Raw genomic sequence first — 26,734 nt, 5'->3', positions numbered from 1 at the left:
TGAGCATTTGCCAGAGAGATTGTTGCGCAGTTGGCCTGAGGAGCCATAAGTCCATATCTATCTATTAATTTTTAAAGTTCCACCCTGCTTTGTGTGAGCAGATCTGCCTAACACTTAGCTGCATTATTTTTAAAATATTACATGAAGAAGTCTGTCAGAATGTTTAATTATTCAGTTTTGCTTTAGTTAATCCAGAGATAAATTTAATTAAAATACTAACGTAAAAACGTAGCGAAGCGAAGCTCTACGCAATGCTGATACGGTATATTGTCGTTAAAGTTAGACTCTCTCGGATGATTTTTTTATTAAATAATTGAAGCTGTTCTAGTTCCTGTTTTAAAGCTTTTTTTCCTTCACTTTCCCCCACCTTCAAGACAAGGAATCTTTTTACCCAATGATAGACATCAACTGGTGGTCAGAGAATGCGGTCATCCTGGCTCGCTGTTCGGGTGCTTTGACAGTGTCGTCAGTGAAGACCTTGAAAAACCTGTTGGGCAAATCCTGTGAATGGTTTGAAAGTTCCCCTCAGGTCACCTCTGCTCACGATGGTGGATTTCTAAGTTTGGAGGTAGGGATACAAATAACCAAAAACCTAAACAAATTATACCTTCACAACTACAAGCCCCTATGGTGACAAACAAACAAAGACCTAAAGAGATGGAACAATATGAATTTCACTCTCTCAGACAAAATGGCCATGATCAAAATGATCACCCTCCCAAAACTAACCTACCTATTCCAAACCCTCCCAATCTGGATTCCCCCAACCCAGCTTCAATACCCCTCCTCACACCCAGAAAGAACTCACTAAGATCTACTTCATTCTGTTGGGTTTCGATGAAACGGCAAACGGCCCTTAATTAAAAACAGACACAAGACATTCCAATCTCCTCACCCATGCCGGGGAGTTGGGGAATGTGTGAGATCAAGGCTAACTGTGGCTTATCCCTGTTGGGATAAACCATGGTTTATTGTGACAGCCAAAGTAGCTGGGTGACTTTAATTTACTGGCAAAAAAATAAATTAATTTTATCTATAGTAAAGGGGCACACAACTATGGAAAAGTTAATTCTGATTACATATCGTGGGTTCTTTTTGTTGAACTCAAAACTTCTGATGGTATGAGTAACAAGCACTAAGTTATCCATAGTTAATAAATCTCATCTACTGTATCAACTTTTAGGAGCTATTCCTGCCCTCACCCCAGCCAATGAGACTAAATTAATTTGTTTAATTTAGCTCACTCCCCCCCCCAATCTTTCGATTTGCAGTAGCGTTCTGTCCTAACACCCCTATATTTATATACTTCTGGAACATCTAAAATGAAGCATACATCATAGGAAATTTATGAAACACCATAGAACGTAGAATCTTCAAATCAGGAGAACACTGGGAATGTGAAGTAGCACAGTTTAAGGAGCAAGTCCAACATAACTTTCAGTCCTCCTTTTTAGCACCAGCTATGCATTGGAGGGTTAAATCAAGAGTCAGCAGTGTCACATCTTTCACTCAGCGATTTAGTGGATATTTTTAAAATGCCTGTTTTCTTCTGAATAGTTGCCATTGTTGACTTTTGTTCCCTTTGTATTAAACATCATGTCTGTGCATATGACGTTTGTGTGCACCTTTTGTTAACCCTTTACCTTGTCATCTTGTAATTTCCTCAAGGCTGTCTGCACATTCATTGGGCCTTTCAAATACTGAGGTGTTGTTGTTTTTTTAAATTCCCCCTCTAGTTCTTTTATTCCTGTTTCTTATGTTTCTTTGTATATCAGCAGTGCCACTATTTCTCTTCAAACTAAAGACCTTGGTGCCATCCTTTTCACGATGATCTAAGTCTCGCTTTCAAGTTGTCAGATAATGTAAATTCCCTTTTTTCTGCCCATGCTCCATTCCCTTATTAAATAATGTCTTGATTTTTTGTTGTGGGTTTTGTTGTTGTTGTTGTTGTTGTTGCAATTTTGTACTCTCTTACCTGCGAGTAGGTACCATTAAGCTCCCTGAGGCTTACTTTTGAATTGACGTATAGGAATGTTCTCTTAGCCATCCCTTTCCTGCCTAAGCCACTTGCTCCTATTTTGTGTTCTGCTGCCCACCTGCTTTCTCTAGCTTTTCCATATTATTCATTTGATTTTGTTTTTGTATTCTCTTTCGTCCTTGCTTCTGTTCCCTATCTTTCGGGGCTTTTTTCTTCTTGAACTCTTCAGCAGCCTATATAAATGTACTTGTTCTCATTCTCTCTCTCCCTCGAATGCTCGAGGTAGTCTATGCTCAGTTGTTTTTAGTGTTATCCTATTTTTGTGTATTTTTAGCCCTTCCTCCCCCATTAGAATGTAAAACTGCTGGGCAACGTCTGGCTACCTGCATTGCTGAAGCTCTAATCATACATGGCACTGTGCAGTTTAGAAGAAAGGTTTGAGGCAAAAGTGCAAAGCTTTGTGTTCCTTTTTCATTGTTGTTCATTCAGATATACATGAACTAAATTACATGTAATGATAGATCTTTCCACTTCATAATCTTGTTTTAAAACATGTATTCAGTTTCAGATATTTCAGTATCATACGCTTCCTATGTGACCTTGCAATTAGATGATATAGTGCAGGGGTGGCCAACTCCCAAGAGACTGTGATCTACTTACAGAATTAAAAACTACCAGTGATCTACCTGCTTTCTTGAGGTTCAGGTCAAAGTTGTTGAGCTTTTATAGGGAGGGGGAAAGCCCTGTGTTTTTGTTTTTTTTGGGTGCAGGACAAAAAAAATGAGCTTTTTTAGGGGAGCCAAAGTTGTTGAGCTTCTTTGGGGTGAGCCAGTGATCTACCTCAGACGTCCAGTGATCTACTGGTAGATCACGATCTACCTGTTGGACGTGCCTGATATAGTGGTATCTATATATTTATAACAAGAAAGGGAACTTCTTTCTTTTCAGAATGTCAAAACCCTAACCCAAAACACGAATTCTACAGCAGTTTACAAAAAGATATAAATACACTATTAAAGCAACCAGTAAAAAACAAAACAAAACCATAACCTGAGAAATGAACTAGAAAACACAACTACTGTACTATTCAGCCAACTAAGATAATACAGGTTTCTTTTTTAAAAAAAATTCTAAAAAAAAAAGGTCTGGGCAAATGAAAACCTGGTACCAAAAATAATGCAATGACAGTGCCGGTCTTACTTTTAATACCAAACTTGGCCCTCCAGCTGTTTTGGGACTACAACTCCTATCATCCCTAGCTAACGGGACCAGTGGTCAGGGATGATGGGAATTGTAGTCCCCAAACAGCTGGAGGGCCAAGTTTGGCCATCCCTGGCATAGGGCATTCCAAGGAGACCCTACTAATTCTTACAAAATGTATTTATTAAGCATGTCCTAGTCCTTATGAATGTATTTAGCACTGGGGTTGTCCTAATGGCCCTTCCACGCGAATAACTTGGCTCTGTATGTAGTCGCTGCTGGGTGCTTGAGAAGGAAATTCATTTTCTGGTGCTGGCTTCTTTTTGCTCCCAGAAGCTTTGAGAATTGTGGTGGTGGCTTATTGCCTCTCTGTGTCCTGAAGCCTGACAGACTTAAGTGTGATACATTGTGCTGTTTAGTAAGAATTGCTTTCCTCGTAGTGCGAGGTGAAGCTGGCTCCAAAGAGATCGCGCTTGGATAGCAGGCCCGGTGATGAAGACGAAGGAGAAGATGACTCAGATTCGGATGACGAAACTTCTGCCAAGGCCCGGTATTTTGGCTACCTTAAGCAAGGCTTGTACTTTGTGACCGAAATGGAGCGCTTTGCTCCTCCGCGGAAACGTCCGCGCACTATCATAAAGAATTACCGCCTCGTAAACCTGAGGTCTACGACTCCTGAGGAGCTGTACCAAAGAAAGGTGAGAGTGAGACATTCTGCCCTCCCTTTTCTCACGAGATCATTAATTTTCATACAACGGGGCACTTCAGCTGGACATGTTTCGGTAGCGTTGGTTTAAACCAGGGTTTCCCAAACTTGGGTCTCCAGGTGGTTTCGGACTACAACTCCCATCATCCCTAGCTAGCAAGGGTCAGGGATGATAGGAATTGTAGTCTGAAAACAGCTGGAGACCCAAGATTGGGTAACATTGGTTTAAACAGAACTATCTTCTAAGTTATTTTGATGCGTCTTAATTAGTTTGCCATTGCACTCGTATTTCGAAGAGTACTGGGGTTATTTGTTTGTTTGTTTATTGCATTTGATATTCCACCTTCCCTGCAAGGAACTTAAGGTGGTGCACATCATTCTCCTGTTTTTCATTTAATTCCCACAACATCCAAGTGAGGTAGATTAGAGACAGTGACTGACCCAAGGACACCCAGCAAGCTTCATGACTGAGTAGGGATTTGAACCTTGGACCCAGGTGGCGCTGTGGTTAAACCACTGAGCCTAGGGCTTGCTGATCAGAAGGTCAGCGGTTCGAATCCCTGTGACGGGGTGAGCTCCCGTTGCTTGGTCCCAGCTCCTGCCAACCTAGCAGTTCGAAAGCACGTCAAAATGCAAGTAGATAAATAGGAACCGCTACAGTGGGAAGGTAAACGGCGTTTCCATGTGCTGCTCTGGTTTGCCAGAAGCGGCTTTGTCATGCTGGCCACATGACCTGGAAGCTATACGCCGGCTCCCTCGGCCAATAAAGCGAGATGAGCGCGCAACCCCAGAGTCGGTCACGACTGGACCTAATGGTCAGGGGTCCCTTTACCTATAATGTACCGTGAATAGCAGGAGGTACTTTCTAGTTGTGATGCTGAAGCAGTATAGTTTCTGTAAGGTCTTTCTAATGCATTTTTTCCCTTCCCAATCAATAAATGCGCAGGTGTTACTTGTTTGTTGCAAATGCTTTCCCCTCAAGATACAATTTCTGCTATGGGGGATCTCACATTTCTTCCCCTGAGCATTTGAAGCATATTATATTGTTCCTGGATGAAATGAAACCCTTCCTCTTAAGATTGTGCAGCCTTTGATTTGAGACTGCTGTGTAAAATGAAGGGTCGCGGGCACCTGCTATATATGGATTGTGATGTAACACTGCCCAATTGTTTTTGACTGGCAAAAGGGTATTCTGGGTTGGGAAATGATCTTCCCGATTCTCTGAATAACGCTAATCCTGCTGTACATGCTGCTTTTCTTATAGAACACTGGCTCTCTTTGAATGGAGCCCGCAGCGATGGCTTTGATTTCATTATGCTTTGTTTGTAGATTGATAATGAAGAATACGGAGAAGCTTTGTCACTTGCTCAAACATACGACCTTGATTCTGACCTTGTTTATCAGAGGCAATGGAGGAAATCGGCTGTTAGCATTGCTTCTATTCAGGATTATCTGGTATGTTCTCTTAGGGGAAGGTAGTTTTTATGTTAGCCTTTCTGAAGCTAAGGCCCTGCACTGCAGATGTTTTGCACTACAATGGTCAGTGGGTGGGATTCACCTAACATGCCTTTGCCAGCAGAAACTTCCACTTGTGCAACAGGACTTCCCCCAGCTGTCTCCCCCAACCCACAACACCAAAATTGACTCTGAAGGGTTGTGCGGAGAGCGAAGGACAATTCTTCTGTCTGACAAGCGTCAATGCTTGTGCAGGTGGAATGTTCATAATAACTCAACAGTGAATTCCACCAAATGACTTCAGGGCTGATGTGTGTCCCAGTCCAAAACATCTGCAGGGCGCATGTGAAATTTCCAGTGTTCTCTTATGGGGTGTAAAACTGGATTCGAAAAAACCCACAATTATTTACTAGTACAATGCAGAATAAACGGGGTTAAGCAATTTATTATTATTATTATTTGTAATTTGCAACATTAGTCATACTCTGAAAAGCCCCATTGAATCACCATTGGGTAATCTCCTGATGTGCCTTAGCCCATGTGCCTCCTCTTCAAGAGGTCCGGAGGGTGGCAACAGGAGAATGGGCCTTTTCTGCAGTGGCTCCCCATTTGTGGAATGTTCTCCCCAGGGAGCTTCGCCTGGCACCTTCATAGACACCATTGGGCGCCAGGTGAAAACATTCCTATTCAACCAGGCCTTTGGCTGACTGACATCCATTTTAAAGGTGTTGTGGGAAGGGGGATTATTTGTTTTTGTTATTATTATTATTTTTGTGGGTTTTATATTGTAATTTTATATTGTGAGCTGCCATGAGATCTATAGATGAAGTGCAGTATACAAATCTTAACAACAACAACAACAACATTTATAAATATCAACTGATGTGTTCTCTGTAGTCCAGTTGATTTGATCTCCAAATCACAATTGGGGGGAGTGGGAGGTAAAAAAAAAAAGGTAATTGTTAGTGTAACATAGCTCTTCCCAAACATGGGTCTCCAACTGTTTTTGGACTGTAACTCCCATCATCCCTAGCTAGCAAGACCAGTGGTCAGGGATGCTGGGAATTGTAGTCTGAAAACAGCTGGAGTCCCAAGTTTGGGAAACACTGGTGTGACGTCTGCAGGAAGGACTAAATTGTCGAGCAAATACTTTGAATGTAGAAAATCCCAGGTTTGAATCCTGGTATGTAGGATTAGGTGAGACCCCTCTCTGAAAACCCAGAGAGCTGTTGTCAATCATTGAAGATTATATTCAGCTAGATAGACTGAAGAGTTTGTATCTGTTAAGCACAGAAAGCTGCCTTATTCAATGTGCTCTCATGATTGTATACACCCTTGCTATCAGTCTACTTTAATGAATCATTTGTCTCTCTCTCTCTCTCCCCCCCCCCCCCGTTTTTTTTTGTGTGGCGTCAGAGCAAAATCAATAAGCGTTCTTGGGTCCTTCATGAGTGCTTGGAAAGAGTTCCTGAGAATGTGGATGCTGCTAAAGAGTTGTTGCAATACGGCTTAAAAGGAACAGACCTGGAGGCTCTCGTAGCCATCGGGAAAGGAGAAGATGGTGGCAGGTTTGTGGAAGCAGATTGTCAGCTCTGCTCACTTCGGTTGCTAACCAGATTCAACAGAGAGCGCTACAATGGTTGTTTATTGTTTATTAATTTATTGTTTTATTAAACAAGAAACTGTGATGGATCAATATTAAATGAAACTTCCCCCCTTTTTTGCATGCCAGAATCCTGTGAAAACCAGGTTGGCATGTATCTGTCTGTCTGTTTGTCTGTCTCTTTACAAACCTGTAAACTTCCAAATTAGTAAATTGATAAGTTGGGGGAAGAGTTGGATGAATGCAAAGCAATCCCCCCCCCTTGAAGTACCATTCTAAGTGTGAAAAATTCCACAGGAACACTCTCTTTGAAACCTAAAGAAATGTCACAGTGACTTCATGGAGCTTTTAAACTAAATCTGGCCACGAGTCAAGTCCTAATGAGAGAAGGTCATACTAGTTATTTTACTGTGCATACACAAGCCCCTCCCAGCATCTCTAAATCTACTTAGATCTGATAAGATTGGGGACAGAATTGCTAGGGGTGCAGGCCTGACTGTCATCGCTAAGTTCCCATTCACAAATGCCACAAATTCTTATTTCCTTTCATACTTTTTTGGGGCTGATGTTTCATATTTGTAGATGTTTCCAGTTGCTTGCTTGTTTTTAAGGGATGAAAAGACCTGTACTTGTGAGAACTGTCCTTTTTTAGTTGGGTACTATTTCAGGATATATATATATTTTAATATATAAAAAAATCAATTGTAATCTAGAAGATAGAAAGCTCTTTAAGAAAAACCCCAAACTTTTCTTGACCAAATAACCAGTTCCCCATTCATTGATTTTCGTTCTCCTCCCAGGTTTATCTTGCCAGGTGATGTGGACATTGATGAACTGCTTTTTGAAGAGTTTTTAACTCCTGAGGAAGAAGCAGAGAGTAGGAAGGAGCGAGAAGCCATGAAGCGTCAAGAACTTCTTCAATCAGTAAAGTTCTCCAAGTAAATGTCAGGCTGGGTGTCCTCTTCTTATATTGCTAGATTTATATATGCAAAAATCCCAACCCAAAGAGAGGATATTTTAAAATACATGTCAGTTCTAATTGGATCAAGGTATAAATTTTTAATTGGCAGTGTATTTTGAAAATAGCTCAGCTTTCTGAATTTCCCATTCGGATTTAAAATATGGAGAAGGATTCTACTATGCAGCTCTTAATTGCATGCAGGCAAGGGGCCTGATCCAGCCCTCATTGCTCTGGATTCAGATGAGTGTCTGAATTCACATCATTGGCAAGTCATAGCAGTGCAGACAGATGATACCGACATATGAATACACAACTCTGTGTGCATTCCTGCTTATGCCTTTGAGGGCACCTCTGAACCAATTGAATCTGAATGCATTGTATGTACATTCATTCATTCATTCATTCATTTATCATAAAATTTACCCACCGCTTGATGGTGAAAAACCTCAAAGCAGTTTACAAAGAGATGAAACAGTAACATCAGGAAAAATCCGGAATGCATCAAAGAATATGGAAAGTTAAAATAAAAATTCACAGACTTGGCCAAACAATTATGTTTTTAACAGGCACTAAAAAGAGTACGGTGGAGGCACCTGCTCAATAGCAAAAGGCAGGGAGTTTCAAATCGTAGGTGCTGCCACAGTAAATGATCAAGTTTTTTTTTAAAACAAATAGGGGTTTGCTTGTATAAAATCGTACACCTCACCCCCCCCAAATCCCCCCCAAATACTCAGTGCTGCCGATTCTGTATTTCTTTATACAATCATACCTCATGTTGTGTTAGGTTCATGTTGTGTCTTTTCGGCTTGCGAACGTGGCAAACCACGCGTTTTGCCGCGTGCGCAGAAGCGTTCTGCGCTCCGCACATGCACAGAAGTGCTGTATCGTGCTCCGTTCTTGCGCAAAAGCGCCGCTTTAGTTGTGGACTTTTCGGGGTGTGAAAGGCACCCTGGATCGTGTCCACAACTAGAGGTACCACTGTATATTGCCTTTCTCTCTCTTCTCCCCCTTTTAAAACAGGCTAACACTGGAACAGAAAGAACTTTGCCGGAGCAGATTGAAACTGCTAACCTATTTGGATCGGCTAGCAACGTACGAGGTGTGGAAAATTGTGGATTGCCTTTGTTATATACAACTCACTATATAGCGCCTTCAGGACCTTCCACTCCGATAGTTTAGCTTTCATGTTTTCAGCTCTGATTTTCAGTGGTTATAAATAACGAGGCAGGCAACAGCATTATTGCACTCCAGCATATTCTTCTCATACGTTAGGTTGCATAATTTGCATTGCAGCACATTCTGTCTCTCTTTCTCTCTCTCCTCCCCATCCTATATTCTTTCTCCTAGCAAACTATACTTAAGGCCCCGGGATTTAAAACCTGTCCTTATGTTTTTAGTGTATTGCATGTGTGTGAAAACTGTAGTGAAAATATGTAACCAACTTACCGGCCTGTGGTGCACCCAGTTACACGGACTACTGCATCATTGCTTAAGAGTGAGCAGGACAGTCGGCCTTTGGGTTGTTAAAATCCCAGATATTCAGCAGAAGGCAGGGGCATGTATAATGGGAGTCTGGAGCTCTCCTCTAACCCAAGCTCAGTGTTCCCTTCCCGTTTCTAGTAAATCTTTCTCGCTTTCCAGAGGACCACAAGTGCCAACAAAGTTTTAGGGAGTTCACTGTGTCGTGTGCTTTGGAGAAACCAATAAGCCTTGTAAAATGTTTCCGGTGATTTTTTCCTTCAGGAAATTCTTGGTGGGCCACACATTGCCGAACAGAGATATGACGCAGAGTTCTTCAAGAAGTTCCGGAATCAGAATATTGTTCTTTCTGCAAGGACATATGCTCGGGTATAAATTCTTTCCCAACTTGCTCATAAAGTATTTCACATTGAGCAAAAATTTGATACGTGACTTGCATTTCTATTTGTACAATTCTTGTCCGGCAGAAAAAATGGGTTGCATTTGGGACAGACCGTAATTGATAGAGGTAATGCTTTTGTGGTTTATCTCTGATGAGAGGGAATAATAGGGCCTCTTTAGGTTACTTTTCCCATGGTTTTATCCCAGGCGACAGGTGTAATGTCCGAAGAAATATGGGAAAGTTGTCAGTGAGGCCATTTGCACCCATACCTGTCGCCAGTGGTAATATATGAGACCCTTTAGGTCAGGCATCCCCAAACTTCGGCCCTCCAGATGTTTTGGACTACAATTCCCATCTTCCCTGACCACCGGTCCTGTTAGCTAGGGATCATGGGAGTTGTAGGCCAAAACATCTAGAGGGCCAAAGTTTGGGGATGCCTGCTTTAGGTAATGGGCAAAGCAATCCAGTCCTAGCTGGGCTTCAAGTGGAGCTACATCCACAGTCCTGCTGCTGTGGGTGGAGGATGGGAAAATCCTGCTCTGGCTACGCTAGCATAGAACTGGCATAGTTATTGTGTCCAGTTATTGGGCCCAGTGACATCAACTGATGCAGTAGGACTGACTCAGAGCACAACACTTTAGAGCAGGGATTGGGGTTGTTATAGTCCCTCTCCCTGCCTTTGAGTAATGGATATATACCTTGGATGAAAGGCCATCAAGTGGGAGACATCCGTCATCTAGTGGCTGAGGAAAGGGAATTCACCAAAACTGAAGAAGTAGCGGTTGCTTCATTGCCGTTGGACGCAGTCCATTTCCAGGATGGATACCTCTGGTGTAGCTGCTCTGTTTCTTCTTTGAGCGTTTCATTGGTGTTTTCTTCCTTCTCCTTCTTTATTCAGTCGTTCCCTTCTTGCCCTTGGGAGTAAAAAAAAAAAGAGAGAGTCCCTTTTGTATTTACCCCACTCCTGCTTTCCCCTCAGTGTGGTGGTTTGGCTGCCTGTCCCAGCTGTTTGTTTTCTTTTCACGCTGCTCTTCATCTGTCCTAGATTTCCCGCTCAGTCCACTTGGTTGCTGTCTTCTCCTGTCATCACCTCTCCCAAAAAAAGCAATGCTTCCTTCCTTGACATTGGTAAATTTCCTGTCCTCATCCACTATATGGTAGGTGTGTCTTTGGTCCAATAAAACCACCAATGGCATATTTCTTTCTTTCTTTCTTTCTTTCTTTCTTTCTTTCTTTCTTTCTTTCTTTCTTTCTTTCTTTCTTTCTTTCAGAGCATTCATGAAATATGTTTAGTTTCTGAACAGCACAAGAACAAACAGAGCAAAAGGGAATGGATAGCTAATGCTCTGGCCTGTTTTTTTTAAAAAAATTATATGAGAATTATGTCATATCCCATAATTGAGGTGTGTGTGTGTGTGGTTACTTCTTAAACAGACTGGTCCATAAGCTGTCTCTTGAATATTAAAACTGAATTATTGGTGCAGGAAAGCAATGTACGAGCCCTGGAGATTTTGTTCACCTACCATGGGTCAGACCTCCTTCCACATCGGCTGGCAATTCTCTCTAATTTTCCAGAGACCACCTCTCCGCATGAATATTCCTTTTTGCTACCTGAAGCTTGGTAAGTGCATACGTGTGGAATATCAATGCAAAGCTGCACCTTTATTTATTTAATATTGAAAACTATTTTCAATAAAAAGCAACAACAATTAGTATTCCTTATTTTAAAAAGTTATACTAAAAGCTGCATGTGCAGCTGAGAAGAGAGAGAGAAACCCAATGGATATACAGTGACACCTCGCAAGACGAAAATAATTTGTTCCGCGGGTCGTGCCGTCTTATGAAAATGTTCGTCTTGCGGAAACAAACGGCAGACGGCAAAAAAAAAGTGGCAAAAAAAAATCGTCTTGCGAGACGCGGCCATAGACAGCTTCATCTTGCGAGGCAACAAAGAATGTTTTTCGTTGCGCGAGGCATTCGTCTTGCGAGGTACCACTGTATTTTCAGCCAAACATGCTCTGTTTGTTGTTATCTCCTGGAATTGGACAGCGGTCTCAATACTTCCTGCTCCTTCCCTCAACCCCTTCTTTTAAGAACATATTTTACCCTCCCCATTACCTCAATAGCTGTTAATGGATACATTGGGCATTAGCTAGGACATGAAATTGTTGTTTAATGTTGGGTTCAGATCCTCATTAAATAGTAACCTTGGCTACTTCATGACATAAGCCTAGAATGGATAGCAGTTTTAAGTGAAATTATCTGCCCTCATTTACCCAGTGAATTTCTTCTGTAAGCTAGTCTGTTGGCACCCTTGATTGAGGCCTGCCATATTGTAACTCTTCCTTGCAGCTAGCATGGTGAGCGCTTACAAGAATGCTGTGGAAATGCAGGATAGGTTGCCCTTAAAAATATGATATGAACTTAGTTTTGGAGTATGTAAGACAGGACTGTTTTAGATGGCACTTTCAAAAATCAGTTCCTAATAGCATTCAGCTGTCTCTGAAGTCCAGCAGGTATGTAATAGCTTGCCAACCCTATTTCTTGCAACCTCTCCAGCACTTAAGTAAAAGAGTTTGTTAATCCTGTGAAGCTTTAATGGTTGCAAATGCCATTGATGAATTACATTTTACCCATTCTCTTGTGCAAAGGCTGAAATGCATTTGAATGGTAGTTTGTGTCATATCCCCTTTCCGCATTATCCACACATTGTATATTTTAGATCTGTCTTCCATGTGTATCTTTGAAGTGCATACCGGTAGCAGGTTCAGATCTCATTTGTCTCCTGTTTCCTGTTTGTTCGGTGACTATGTATTCTTATGAAATGCTGTAATGACTTTGGCACTTGCCAATGCTGTCTGGTAGACCTTGTTAACTTAGCAATAAGATAAAATAATAAATCTCTAGGCAAACCTGCCTTTTGAACTACAGTCCGCAATGCTCCATTGCAATATTTATAGCAAAATATTATCCTCAGAAGTTAAGTTTATTGTGTACTCATAAGTTCAGCCACTGTTGAATTCATTGGGGCTTACTCCCAGGTAACTCGATGCAGGATTGCAGCTTCAGGAATTTACAGAATTCCTTCCATGAAATAATAATAATAATATCTGGGCGGCTTCCAACAAAACATTAAAATACAGAAATCCATCAAACATTAAAAGCTTCCCTAAACAGGGCTCCCTATCATTTCATCTGAAGCTGTTTCCTGTTGGGCATATTAGTTAATAGAAGTAGACTTGGCACACATTGCTGGAAGTGTGAGAATCAGAACGGAATAGATTGCAAAGATTTCTGCCTTATCACTAAATGTGATATTCTTATCCTTTTAAAAATGGTTACGAGGCAAACGTGAAGTCCTCTTGTAGAAAAGAAAAGAAACCCTTCCAACCTCGGTAGCTTTTGTATTGAAGCTGAATGATAGTACTTTCTGCTTAATGCCACAGCTACCTATGCGTCTACAAAGGCCTTTTTTGTGTTCATCCCCAGCTGAAATTAGATTTGAAAGAAACATTCTCTTGTAGCTAATAGAATAGGTTGTGGTGTGCGCTTGGTTGCAGGATGTGTTTATGTGTGGTGCCCACAGTGATTGATCCTGTTTGCAAATGCGCTGATGGTCCCGGGGAGGTTGATGTCTCCTGTTTGGAGCTACACAAAAAGGCCGGTGTCTGGCTGTAGCTCAGGCAAAGGTCTGACCTTGGAAGTATATATGGCCAGGCCATAATGAGAAACAGCAGTCACCCGTCAGAAGGTGGGTCCCATTCAGGGATGCAAAAGAAAAACGCTGCCCTTTCCTTTTCCGCTCCTCAGCCGCAGAGTGACAGAGCATAGAGTAGGAGGCTTGTCTTCTAAGATGAGGGCTTTCCTCAAAACAAACCCTAAATTATCATGGGTTACATAAGCACCTGCCTTTAATTTGCATTTTTGTTTGGTCAGTGGGGCAATCCTAGGGGAAGTGAGTAAGGGCTGTCAACTGACTAGGCGAAAAACGCAGGCAAACATAGGGTTTCATAAGTGGAAATCACCAGGCAGAGGTTTTCATAATAGCTACAGTAGCTGATTCAAGAGTTAGCCACCCTAGGATGGATTAAAACACCTGCCAGTCAAGGGATGGCTATGCCCTTAAAGGTTATCCAGTGCTGTGAAAGCATTTCATGCATTACGCTGGAGGATTTGAAGTGTTGAGCAGGCTTAACATGCTTGAATTGGTTGAAATGGAGCCAAGGAAGGCAAGAGCTCTTTGAGTGCGTCTCTAATTAAAGTTGGCTGGATATTGGCAAAGATCCCACCAGAGGCAAGACAGTTATGGTAACAAGCAACCCCCCCCCCATTATTTAGAGTTATTTCTATGTTTCAAACCATATTATAGCAACAATTTAGAAATGTTCCTTTTTCTGAGATCATTTTCCCCACAAGAGTTTCTGCCTTCTTTAAATGGAAGATGAAAATTATTTGATGGTTCATTGGGAGTTCTGTGAAGGATGAAAACGTACAGGCGACCTAAGACTGTTGGGCAGGTGGTCTAGAAATTTAAAGAGGGGGTTTGTGAAGGAGCAGCCCAGATCTCTGATGTTTCTGCTGCACCACTGTTGCAGTTTATCAAGAAAGCAGATTTCTAAACTGAAAAGGGACTTCCTTGTTTTCAGCTGTGCATTCAGTTGTTGAAAGAAGGGCCTTCCTGGATCGCATCAGAGATCCAGCATCCCAAAATAGCGAACCACATGCTTCCAGGAAGGCCTGGGCATGAAAGCAACAGCCATATTCCTTGCTGCTTTCAAGCAACTGGCCACAAGCAGAGCCATATTGTGGCTCTGCACCTTGGGCTTTTCTGCAGCCATTCTGACTAGTAACCATACTTCTACACCTCTAAGCTATATCTTGTGGAATAGAATTGCATAAATTAATTATGCACTGTGTGAAGAAATACCTGTTCTCATGAAAGTGGCCTGCTTCATCTACTTTGCTGGGGAGTGGCAGAAGGAACAGGCACGGTGTCCTCCCCTTTCTTATAGAAGTGTGTGATGTAGCAGCTCTACCCAAATGACTTGTTCATTCATCTCCTCCTTCCTTGAGGGAACAATGCATGGCCCCCTACTTCACCATGCACAGCCTGTTGCTGTCCAAGTACAGTGGTGCCTTGGTTTACAAACTTAATCCGTTCCGGAGGTCCATTCTTAAACCAAAGCTTTCTTAAACCAAGACGTGCTTTCCCATAGCAGCGGGCCACTCAATTTACAAATGGAACACACTCAACAGGAAGTGGAACATCTTCTGCTTCCAAGGCAAGGTTCACAAACCAAAACACCAACTTACGGGTTTGCAGCGTTCTTAATCCAAGTTGTTCATAAACTAAGCTGTATGTGTCTGAACCGGACAAATGGGCTGTAGGATTCTGATTCATACCAAATCAGGCCATTGGCCCACCTCATTTGGCATTGATTAGACTGGCAGAGGAGCTCAAGGGTTTTCTGAAACTTTCCTGGAGATGCCAGTGATTGAACCAGGATTTGCTGCTTGCAGAGCATGTGCTCAACTGCTAGATTACAGGCCTTCCTCAATAGACTTCTGAGATGGTGGTTTTTGTCTGCTTTTGGGGTTCTTTTGGTAGAAAAATGCACTGATTGGCCTTATTGTTCCACCTGTTACAATTTGGTACCCATCATGATCTGGAGGTGCGACACTAATGTGATACTTGTAGATTCCCCGAAGTGATTCCCTTCCCACTTCCTTTCTCTTAGAAAAAGGGGGGAGGGAAAGGATTATGGCTGCATTAGCACAGTTTGGTTGAAAGAAGGCTTGTTATTGCACGGACCACTCCTAATTGTAGATTAGTGCAAAGAACTAATATGCTTGTGGTGTCTGACACGACAGCAAAATGCAGTATCAGAGTGCACAACAGTAGCTATGGGAGATATCTCTAATGAGGAGGGTCACCTCTCAATGTGACCTGGTTCAGTAGTCCCAAATTCAACACCTGGTGGTGCCTAATTATTTTACTAGTACAATGTGTTCCACTGAAAGCAAATGACATGTTGGGTAGATAACATTTCCTGGGACCTAAACTAAAAGGCAGGAGACACAGCCGAGAACACCATGAGACTCTTATATGTGTTCATGGTTCTATACAAGCTGGGGCTGCTCTTTTTTATTTTTTAAGGTTTAGGAGCACTTCATGCATCCCATGCCTCTTCAGTTACACACACACACACACACACACACACACAGGACTGAGACAGCCGGTGTGGTACTGCCCTGCAGTTGCTGTTCATCGGTGACTCCTGTCAGCTCCAGCCAGTATAGTCAATGGTCAGAGATGATAGGCTTTGTAGTCCAACAACACCTAGAGGACACCCCATTGGCTATGATATAGGAACATAGGAAACTGCTTCCTACCGAGTCTAGCCATTACTCCAGGGGTCAGCAAACTTTTCCAGCAATATTGGGGATAGATAACCCATGGCCTCCCAGATGTTGTTGTACTACAACTCCCATAATCTCTGATCATGGGCCATGTTGACAGGATGTATTGGAAGCTGGAGGTCATCAACATCTAGAAGACCACAGGTTCTCCATTCTTCGTCTACATTGATTGGAGGTGGGTTTTAAGGTTCTCAGGCTGGACTTTTTTCTGACCCTACCTGGAACCCAATACCTTTTGTGTGAAAAATAAATGTACTCTTCTCACTGAGAAAGAGGCAGCTGTGTATTTTGTCCCATCCTTCCTCCAAAAGGAGCCCAGGAACTTCTTATGGGTTTGGGAACCACTTGAGAATGGTGATAACTGCTCAGTCCTAATCTTGATTTGTGTACTTTTTTGTACACTGCTTCTTCCCTCCCCACCCCCCAAAGCATTACTGTTCAGTGCTTTTGCAGAAACCACCAGCTATGTAAACAAGAGTTCAGCAAAGCCAAGGTGGGAATGCCACCCCACTCTACTTGCTGTAACGGGGGGCAAAAATCTTGGGTTGAGCAAAGCCTATAAGCATTTGGGAAAGTGAGTATTCTTAAGTTTTCCCATGGGGCAAGGAGGTATATGGTGTGATATGAGTTATTCTTGGCAGAGATATGATCAGTGTTTGGAATAGAGGGACCTAACCACCCCATCCCAGTTTTATTTTTATTTTTTGTATTGTGTTTATATACCTCCCTATACCGGAGGTCTCAGGGCGGTTTCAGTTCAGGGCTTCATGGTGATGACATCCTGTTGGTCAGGAGAGAAAGAGGATAGGCTGGAGAAGAGAGTTGTCCACTACTTTGTATGGCCTGTGGCTTCTTCTTCTTCAAGCAAAAAAAAAAAGGGAGAAATTCTTGGCTATCTCGTAACGTTAAAATAAGGTAATGGGCACAGCTCTAGGCGAGAGTACCTGGGAGCAAGGATGGATGAAGACTTAATTTCTTCTGCATTTTAATGTGAATGGATCTAGTTCACCCCACATGGATTTATGAAGGAACACACTCAGAACTGGCACAAATCCAACCATCCCTACTGTTCACAAAGGAGCTGACCCCAAACTGCTTTTACAGCTTAATCTGTGTTCTTTGCAGTGTATTTGTCCCCTTCTTTTTTATTTTATGAAATCCCACTGGTTTCTTCCCCTTGCCCCCTTGAAAATTTTGATATTGTTTTTGTTTGGGGCCATGGAGTCGCTAAATAGGCCTTAACAAACTAGTTCGGGAAGTCCCTTGAAAACAACAGTTCACATTTTTGTAACTGAAAGCAAAACTCAGAATGAATGAAAAAGACAAAAATGATTTTTTTAGCTTGGCCCTAAGTTTAGATGCTGTCTTAAGCAGTCTGTCTCTCTTAAACCAGATGAATGCACTCATAATGATATATCTGGTATAGATAGAATGTGTTATAATTCTATTGCATTTGATAGCTCAAAATAAAACCCTTACTTCCAAACCCTTATTCCCTTACTCACTTTCTTGCTCAGTTCCTCAAAAGAATGTGAAGTCTTTAAAAGGTAACACACTTTAAAGGATTATTAACCTTCTGGGGAAAATGGCATCTGGTAGTCTAAATTATAGGATTTTTATTAGATTTTATATTACCTAATTCAGGCCATGATAGCTTCTCCCTTCTATTGTGTTGGAGTCTTTTAAAGTAAGTTTATGAGACTTTTTAACAGCGTATTTTTAGATCTCGCAGACAGTATTGTCACATGTGAGAGCACTGGTGTGCTGCGTAGTGGATAGAGAAATAAGATTACAGCGCTACATCCGGCTTTGTCACTCTTGCGAAACGCATAATGTGATTTCCTTTTTTCCCTATAAAAGTGAAAAGCCGATTAGACAACCTAATCAAAATCTAACTCATGAATGTGTGGTTTGCTCCTCGGAAGCTTTTAAAGTAGCACCGGAGATAAAACACGCTTGGCTTTGTACTTCGGTGGCAGTTTTGTTCTCTCTTTTACTGCATTTTCTTTTAATGACGCCACCCCCAAACTTTGATCTGTGGCAAAGAAGTGCTCCTGCTATATATTCAACATTGCAAAGCAGAAGGCAGCTGGCACAGTTCTGCGCATGTGCCGAACGCGCACACCGAAAAGACTTCTGGAGGCTTTGACTTCGAAAGTTGAATTCTTCGTAAGTCGAAGCCTTCGTAAGTCGAGGTATGACTGTATATCACAATGTCTGAAATAAGGATGGAGATATATAGAGGCATTGGCTGACTTCACGTTTTCCCCCACATGGTGATTTTTGCATAGCACACACACACACATCATGATTTGCGATATATTGCCAGCTCAAAAACTATGAAACCGACATCACAATATGGACTTTTGGGTGATATATGGACTTACTTCTAGAAAGTAAGTCATGGAGTAAAGTGTGCAGGTACCTTCTAAATGATTTACGTGAAATGTGAGTGATTTTGATGTGGCCAACTTGTATCTTTTTCCTGGTACTGTTGTTATTAGACACCAGGAATGTGTGTGTAATCAATATTGTGTTATCTCTGCAGTCAGGACCAGCAATGGCTTCCTATGGTAAGCATAAAGCTGTTAGGGGTGGTTGTCTCTCTAATTATATGCTAGGTTGCGCTCTCCATGCCAGCCATGTTTGCTGGATCAATCCATCAACCTTTGATGGATGATTTAGAAGGATTGGGTCTGGCAACACTTTTGCTGATCATGTGTGCAGGTATCCATACTCGGCAGAGTTACATCTCAATGCAGCTCCTTCGTTGGAAGCGCCTTCGGGGTTGAAGGTACACACAGTAGGCAATAGACACTCATGACGCCATAAAGATTCAGTCAAGTATAGAAGTTTACTTGACAGGCATAAATGCAAATTGGTAGCAAATATATACAGGCATTCACCACTGCCGTGGTCAAGGCATGCTTAGAGTCCAACAAGAGTCCAAGACGCACACTCTGCTTCTCTCAGAGCAAGGCAAGAGACTCACAACAAGTTATAACAAGTTTCACAGAACCGTTATTGGTACTTCCTGTCACACTGTGCATGTCCAAAAACAGTTCCCCCAGGTTACTTCTTCCCTGTTTCTGGAACAAATGATTCTCACACACAAAGGGAGAATATCCAACAATTTTGTGACTGATGGCCCCAGCACTCTCAAAATTTGAAATGTATCCACTGGTTCAAAAAATGTTAGCAAGCCCTACTCATCAGCTCCAACCACTCCTGGCTGGGGCTGATGGGAGTTGTAGCCCAAAATTTCTGGAGGGCGCCAGTTTGGTGAAAGTAGCTTTAAAGAATGTGTTTTACAAAGAGGTTTGACAGAGGACAAGTTTCTTCCTGAGCAGCACGGCAGAATCACAAAGGTGAGAGTGGGAGGACAGGAAAAAGGGCCGATGAAGCGCTAACATTTTGAAAATGTATTTTCTTCTTAATGTGAGTTCAGGGTCAGCCTATATTTCCAGCAACATCTCGTCCAGCTATATTCTTGGCTGTCAGACTGTTGTCACCTTCTCTCCCTCTTTGCTTTCATCATGATAATAGTCATATTTGTGAGCTACTTGGCATTGCCAGAAGGCAGAATTTGTTATCTAGCTAAATGGCGATATTCCTTCCCTCCCCCTAAAACTCTTTATCTCTCCCTCCCTCTTCTCCCTTCTCCCTTTCCTCCTCTAAACGCACACAGGCACGGGGAGACAGAATAATGAAAGCATCAACTTCAGACAAGTTCGTTTTCGATCTTGGTGGGATGCAGCTGATCACTGAAAACATAAATTTATTACCATGACTAACAAAACAGAAATTTTAAATTATTACAGCAAAATGATTCGGCTTCTGCCTTCAGTTGCTATGATAAAAATGATGCTGTTTCGGAGGTGGCGGATATAGAGCTTTGAGCTATCCACAGAACGGCTTCGTTTTTATCGGAACAATTAATGAAGGCAGAAGTTGAAACATTTTGCTATGAGAATTTAAATTTAATTTTGTTAGTATATCTATCTATCGTATCTATCTGCTGGCAAAATTGGCGTATAAAGTTTAGCTGCATTTACAGGAGAGACATTCTTTTTTCGATTTTCCTTTAAAATTAGACAATTGGAAGTCTTGGTTTATTGTGAGAACCATTGCCATTTGAATTTAAGAGGTAATCCATCTGGAAAATAATGGCCTTCCCCAGCATTATAAATGCACATAGCCAAAGCCTTGCGATTTCCTGTTTTTGTTTGTAATGCATGAGACTACAATATTGCTGTGCTATAGTCAACATATTAGTATCACCAAAGTCAGGAAATTCAAATAAACGACTCCCTTAACAGCTGTAACTTTGCTGAAGAGCATATTATGGCTGCAGTAAAAACAGAAATAAAGGAGGGAACGCTCCTTTAAAGCAGAAAGCCATGCACGTGGTCCTTTGTCTTCAGCGAAACTTTCTCAGATTTTCCTCTTAGGCTAAACCATTTCATGTTTTGTCCAGTGGCTGCTGGTGCCCATTGGGTGGAAGGCAGGATATCGAACAGGTGACAGGCAGGGCCAGCTAATTCTGGAATTGTCCCCACCTTCCTCCTGCTGGGTTCTACAGGGGATGGCCAAGGCCATGCCAAGGTTGTAAGTAAGAAGGCAGCTGGGCTTGGGGGAATCAAAGCAGCTTGGCGAGGCATTGCCCTAGTTCGCCAAATAGACCAGCCTCCACTGCCTTCATCTCAGTCCTGGTAGTGACTGCTTTGTTAAATCTGCATGAAATCCAATCACCTAAATTATGGGGCAAAGAGAGAAAAGTGCCTATTACAGCAGAGTACAGCCTCCTTACAATGGATATGGCGGTGCGTTGGGTATGCTTTTTAGGTGCCTGAAGGTTTTTCTAAATGCAACTCACATATTCCAACTTGATATTTCCTTCTCTCTGTTGACTTCAGGATGATGATGATTCAGAGAGTCGTGGGGTCACCATAACCCAGCGGTCGGCAAAGTTTTTGTGGCTTGGGCTGCTTCACGGTCTTGCAGATGCTGCGGTGGGCCAGAGTGTGCGTGCACGGACACATGTGCAAACACTATTTCCGACGCTCCTTCTGGCACGGAATTTACACGTCTGTACAAATGAAATGAAATTCAAAAGCCCGTGACCAGAATCCCATTCTGCTCACCTGAGTGTTCAGTGCTTCAGCCCTGTAATTAAAAGATGCCTTTCTTCTTAAATGCCATATTTAATCGGCCATGACGATTCAGATTATCCCGACATTTATTTTGCAGAGCACCATAATTTAATATCAGTACTGAAATGCAAAGAGCAAACGTAGGGAGAAGGGGAACTTTGTTGTAAGCGTTTCAGGGTCGTCAGCCCCCCCCCCCGCTTTTAACAATCTGCAGCTCGACTTGTGTACTAACATTGGAAAACCTCTTTTATGTATGTGGACAATTGCTGTTATCTTCGTGTCACACACAGAGGTGGAAGCATTTTGTCTTTTTGACACAACCTAAAGTGAATTGGCATGTTTTTCTCCGAACGCTCAAGGTTGTTTGAATCCAAGCCATTACCTCGGCAAGATATTGTTGCTTTGAATTAAAATTGTGAGCCATAAGCTACCATCCTCAGTAATTTACTTATTTAAATTATTTGTTTGTTTACTAAAATATCCTCAAGAGAGGCAGGGTGCATTTTGATTTGCTGTTTGAATAAGAACAGATCTATTGGAGGGAGTTTCTTTGATTTCCAACTGGGTAGTTTACAAAGCCACTTGGCAGGTTACACAAAGGAAAAAAGGTGTGTGGAAGGAACTGTCCATTCCATATCTGTTGCGAGGTGTATGGAAAACGTGTGTGCATTTCATTTTGTGCGTAGGTACAGAACACCAAATTTGAAAATTGTGGTGCCTGTTTTTTGTTTTTAAAAAAGAAAGATCTCTGCATAAACTGATAATAGTAGAACTGCTTTGTCTTGTGTGTTCAGGGCTCAAAAATGATTGCACATACCCCAATGCTACCATTCCATCTTGGAAGTCTGCACACCAGGGTGAAAATACTTTCAGTTCCTGGGAGCCAGCTTTATAAACAGTGCCTGCAAGTTTAGTAGCGCAGCAGTGCCATTTTTCTTTGACTTGCAAAGCACCTAATGGAAACAATAAATAAATAGTCATGATGAGGGATGTTTTGCTGTTTGACAGACTTTTTCTGGCTCTCAAGTGCCTGAGGTGCATTTAATCTACACTTTGATATGCTCCCTAGTTGGCACTTTGGAATATTGTGCTTAATTTTAGGCAGCATAATTTTCTCTTTTTCTAGCAGAGCACGGATATGAATCCTTGGCGATTTGAAGCTTCAAACCCTTCAAGGACAGATGATAAAATTATCTATTTACAGGGGGAAATGTTATAAATGGCTCATTTTTAAAAAACTTGGGTTACTCATGTTGAGACGAGAGCTAGGCCTTCGATGGCTTATAAATGTGATATGCTGTTATGTTGTGGGTGCTTGGTGGTTCCTTGCCTTCATTAAAAGATAAGCTAACTCTTTAACAAGCTTCATTCTAAAGACCACAGAAAGGGTAACTAGCTAGAAACTTAAAAGGGATAATGTACGGTACATTGTTCAAGTGGGCTCAAAAATGAGTTAGACTTTCTAGTTTCCTTGAAACATTTAGGAGGTTGAAATTATAATTGCGAAGGCTAATGACTTGCTCAACTTTCAATTAGGCATTACAATGTCAGGAAAACGTACAAGCCAACTGTTTCTTTTGGCTACATCAATTAAACAATTTTATTTATTTTTGCTCTGCCCTTTTATTTCTTTTTGGTAAAAATAAAACTTTTGTTATGACCTTAAGTGCCAGCTACACGTCAGCAGGGGAACCCTGTTTAGCCCAGCAGGGGCTTTTGGTGAGATTTCCTGGGGTACAGCGGCTGCTTTGTCTCCCAGGCTTTCCTATATGGAAAATACAATGTTTTCAAAGCCATTGGCTTGCAAGGCAAGTTGAGAGTCTCTCCCCCCCCCATCCAGTCCTTTCCCTTTAGGGAAAATCAGCGCTCGAAATTTTCCAGGTGCATTTTCTTCCTGACTATTGGGCACTTGCGACCAAGTGAAGATGCCCGGGCGCCAAGATGGCTCCTGACGTCTCCACCGCCTGGAGGTACATGCCTGGGAACCCTTGGATCTTGACTGTTTTCACACACCAGCAACACATCCTGTAGAATTCTACAGGATTTATCTGCACAAGCAGTATGAATTTCAGGAACCAAAAAGTCGTATTGAAAAATACGACTTTTGAGCCACCTGGCCCCCAAATGGCAACGTGGCACTCCATTTTGGTGACAGCAACCCTGGTTTAAGGAGCCACTTGGCACCTAACATATATATCTGAGTTTCTAACACTGGCTGGAAGATACTGGCTGCTGGTGAGCAACTGCTCTCTCCAGGCCTACAGTACCTATGTGGACCTATGGAACACCTCTCCATTGCCATTACCAAGGGTGCCCCTCAGCCCCTAGGACAGGCATCCCCAAACTTCGGTCCTCCAGATGTTTTGAACTACAATTCCCATCTTCCCCGACCACTGGTCCTGTTAGCTAGGGATCATGGGAGTTGTAGGCCAAAACATCAGTTTGGGGATGCCTGCCCTAGGAGCTGGGCTTCTCTGGGGCAGAGGGAGCTGCAGTGGTGGAAAGGATATGGGAACCTCCCCCCCCCCCTCGGTCTCTTCCCCTCCATGAACTGTGGAAGGAAAATTAGAATGCAAGTCAATACCTGTGATTCTGCCACCCCACTTCATTCAGCCATTGATCTCTCATCCACTTCTATCATAAAACACTCAAGCTGGCTTGACAGCAAAACCATAAAGATACAGTTCCTGTTGCTTTGAAAGACAATGGAGTGTGCCTCTGGGAGTGAAGTCAAACTGTTGCAATAGGAACACCAAAGTAACCTCCATGGGGTGCAAGCCTGGGCAGTGTGTATGGAAGTCCTGGGCTGCTCAGTTGATAAGACCCCTTTCTCAGCCTTGCTGATGTGGTCCAAAGGAAAACAGAGCAATTGGTTTGGCACCATCCTGGCTTCAGGAGTTGCTGGAAGGCAACATCCATCCACCTTAGGTACTCCACTCTGGATTTGTGTAGGGTTTACTCCTTTACTCCTTTTTCTTCTCCCGAAAATGTCCCTCAAGGCAGCAGAGGTTTAGGACCAGAGTTTTCCTTCTCCTAGAAGGGCAACCTTCCAAGGTTGTAGTTACAGGTAGGTAGCCATGTTGGTCTGTCGTAGTTGAAACAAACAAACAAAAATTCCTTCCAGTAGCACCTTAGAGATCAACTAAGTTTGTCATTGGTATGAGCTTTCGTGTGCATGTGTGTATCTGAAGAAGTGTGCATGCACACGAAAGCTCATACCAATGACAAACTTAGTTGGTCTCTAAGGTGCTACTGGAAGGAATTTTTTTTATTTTGTTTCAACTTCCAAGGTTGATGAGCCCCATCAGTAAACAAGTAGTAATCAATGAGAAGAATAAAGCACCGATCAATTATTCTAAAGAGTGATGTTATAATAACACTTAAAACGTAGCAGTCTGAATTTTCAACTTAAGAAGCAACCAAGGCCTTCCTGTCAAAAGGCCTGCTGTGTGGCACTGTTGCTGTTGAAGCAGCAACACAATCTAGTCCTTGGACATCAAGAAGAACTCATATTCCTAAAACACGGTGGATCTTAAACTACAGTGGATGGTAGCCAGTAGTGACATATGCTTGAGTGTGTCTCCCATTAATGCCCCTTTGCAATCTTTATTGTGGTAGCTATGATGTGTCTGTGTCTAGTAGTTTCTAGTAGGTTTGCTTTGCTTGACTCTTTCTACAATGAGCTACCTTTCATTGTTAGGATAGCAATGTGCAGGAGAAAAATAATTTTGCTTTTTTTCGGGGGGGGGGGGAGTGATTCAGCATCCAGCCACAAGGTGGCAATATTGAGTTCTATACAGTACAATGATTTTTCTGTATTGAAACAGCGTGCATCCTTGCATATTAGCATGCCTGTGTGTCGGCATGCATGGATTTGTTAGACTTCCCACAATACTAGAAGAAAGGAACTTTGCCAGCAAGTATCCATTGACATTTTAAAACTGTAATGATACATGCTTGGGACTAGATTGATTTCTCTTATGCCTACTGTGAAGGTTCACACTGAGAAAGCAGCCTTAGGTCTGCTCATTTGTTTGTATATTAAGAGTGAAAGAAGATGTGCCAACTTAAATTTCTAAAAGCCAAAGTGGATTTGTTCAGCTTGAGCAGTTCTATAATAGTCTTTGACAAGCACTTAACACTATTCTTTTAGCCGGCTGATATTAAAAGTACTGCCTGCTGCTATCTCTTGTAGTCAGGCAGTGCTGTCCAAAAATAAGTGCAAAACAACAAATTTGCAGAAGGGATTAAAACTGTTCCTACGACTGCATGGCTAGGATTAACTGGGCGGACGGTATTACATATTTATGTTGGAATTCATCAATTGCAGAAACGAGTTCAGTTGGCAACATGAAGTTTATGTACTGCTCTAAAATAGCTGTGCCATTCAACGAAAATTCATCGAGGCATCATTAGATCATACACAACCTAGAGATTTGTCTCGGACTTCTGTAAATGGGAGAATATCTGTGCTTTTTAATTGTTTTGTTTTCAAGTACTGTCAGCAGTGTGTAGCAGCTTTGGCAAAAGAGCGGATGAAAAGCCCAACAATAAATAATTGAGAACAGACTACAGCTCTGTAGGCATCTTGTGCATAATAAGCACAGAAGGATCCCAAAGCCCTGAGAATAAACAGTATAAATCAAGGGTATAAAAAGCTGAGCAGATTTAGATCGCTTTTGATTTGAATGGGTCTAGTTGCAGCTAACTGTTGGGAAATTCCATTCCACCTTTAGTGCAGACATGGAACTGTTGCGTGTCACATGTCTGTTTACATACCAGCACAGATTGCTGGGAATTTACATTGTGTATAGTTTTTGCTTGTGTGACACTCTCTGAGGAGACGAAAAAGAGACAATATATTTTCTTTGTCCTGATTTATGCTTAATAAATCTGCTTGTTATTATGCTTTCACAAGCCGCCTCATACCGCTTCTGTTCGTGCAGCTCACTCTGCTTAATATAGTGTACTCAGACTTTAGAAGTCTGGGTTGCTGGTTTACGTCGCACCAAAGATCAGGTGATCGTCCAGCATGTCGGTTGGAAGGGCATGATCCAGCTGGGGGCTAGCCAGCTGGCCTCTCGACCCCCCCCCCTGGATGCTGACACTAACTGTACCGTGCTGCAAAGGGAGTTGAGACACATTTTAAATGCAAGTTATATTTGTTGGATTAAAATGTGGAGCAAGCATTCTGGACTGCTGTTGGGATAGCGGCAAAGATAAGATCTCCCTAGAAGCTGCACTTGCTGACTTGAAAGTTCCTCTTGTCAATTAAGCATGGTAACTATAGATATTTAACAGATGGATGAAGGAAAAATATGCAGAAAATTTTATCTTGAATAGGGAACCCATGGAGGGAGGGAAGGAGGTCCGGAGGTTCAATAGAACATTTTATTT

General features: G+C 42.2%; 1 protein-coding gene across 2 annotated transcripts in view; it reads left to right on the top strand.

The window, feature by feature from the left end:
* Positions 1-26,734, top strand: part of NBAS (NBAS subunit of NRZ tethering complex) — a 174,642-nt gene that overhangs the window by 35,730 nt on the left and 112,178 nt on the right. For both annotated transcript variants that reach the window (XM_035109824.3, XM_035109823.3), the window contains exons 14-21: positions 375-568; positions 3,619-3,876; positions 5,214-5,339; positions 6,756-6,907; positions 7,743-7,880; positions 8,924-9,002; positions 9,647-9,751; positions 11,249-11,385. In XM_035109824.3, the coding sequence (XP_034965715.3) occupies positions 375-568; positions 3,619-3,876; positions 5,214-5,339; positions 6,756-6,907; positions 7,743-7,880; positions 8,924-9,002; positions 9,647-9,751; positions 11,249-11,385 (1,189 nt within the window). The remainder of the gene's footprint in view (positions 1-374; positions 569-3,618; positions 3,877-5,213; positions 5,340-6,755; positions 6,908-7,742; positions 7,881-8,923; positions 9,003-9,646; positions 9,752-11,248; positions 11,386-26,734) is intronic.

Source organism: Zootoca vivipara, chromosome 3, assembly GCF_965207765.1.
Source record: "Zootoca vivipara chromosome 3, rZooViv2.hap1.1, whole genome shotgun sequence".
NCBI classification, from domain to species: Eukaryota; Metazoa; Chordata; class Lepidosauria; order Squamata; family Lacertidae; genus Zootoca; species Zootoca vivipara.
Note: the sequence above shows the minus strand (reverse complement) of the source record. Positions and strands in the feature narration are given on the sequence as shown.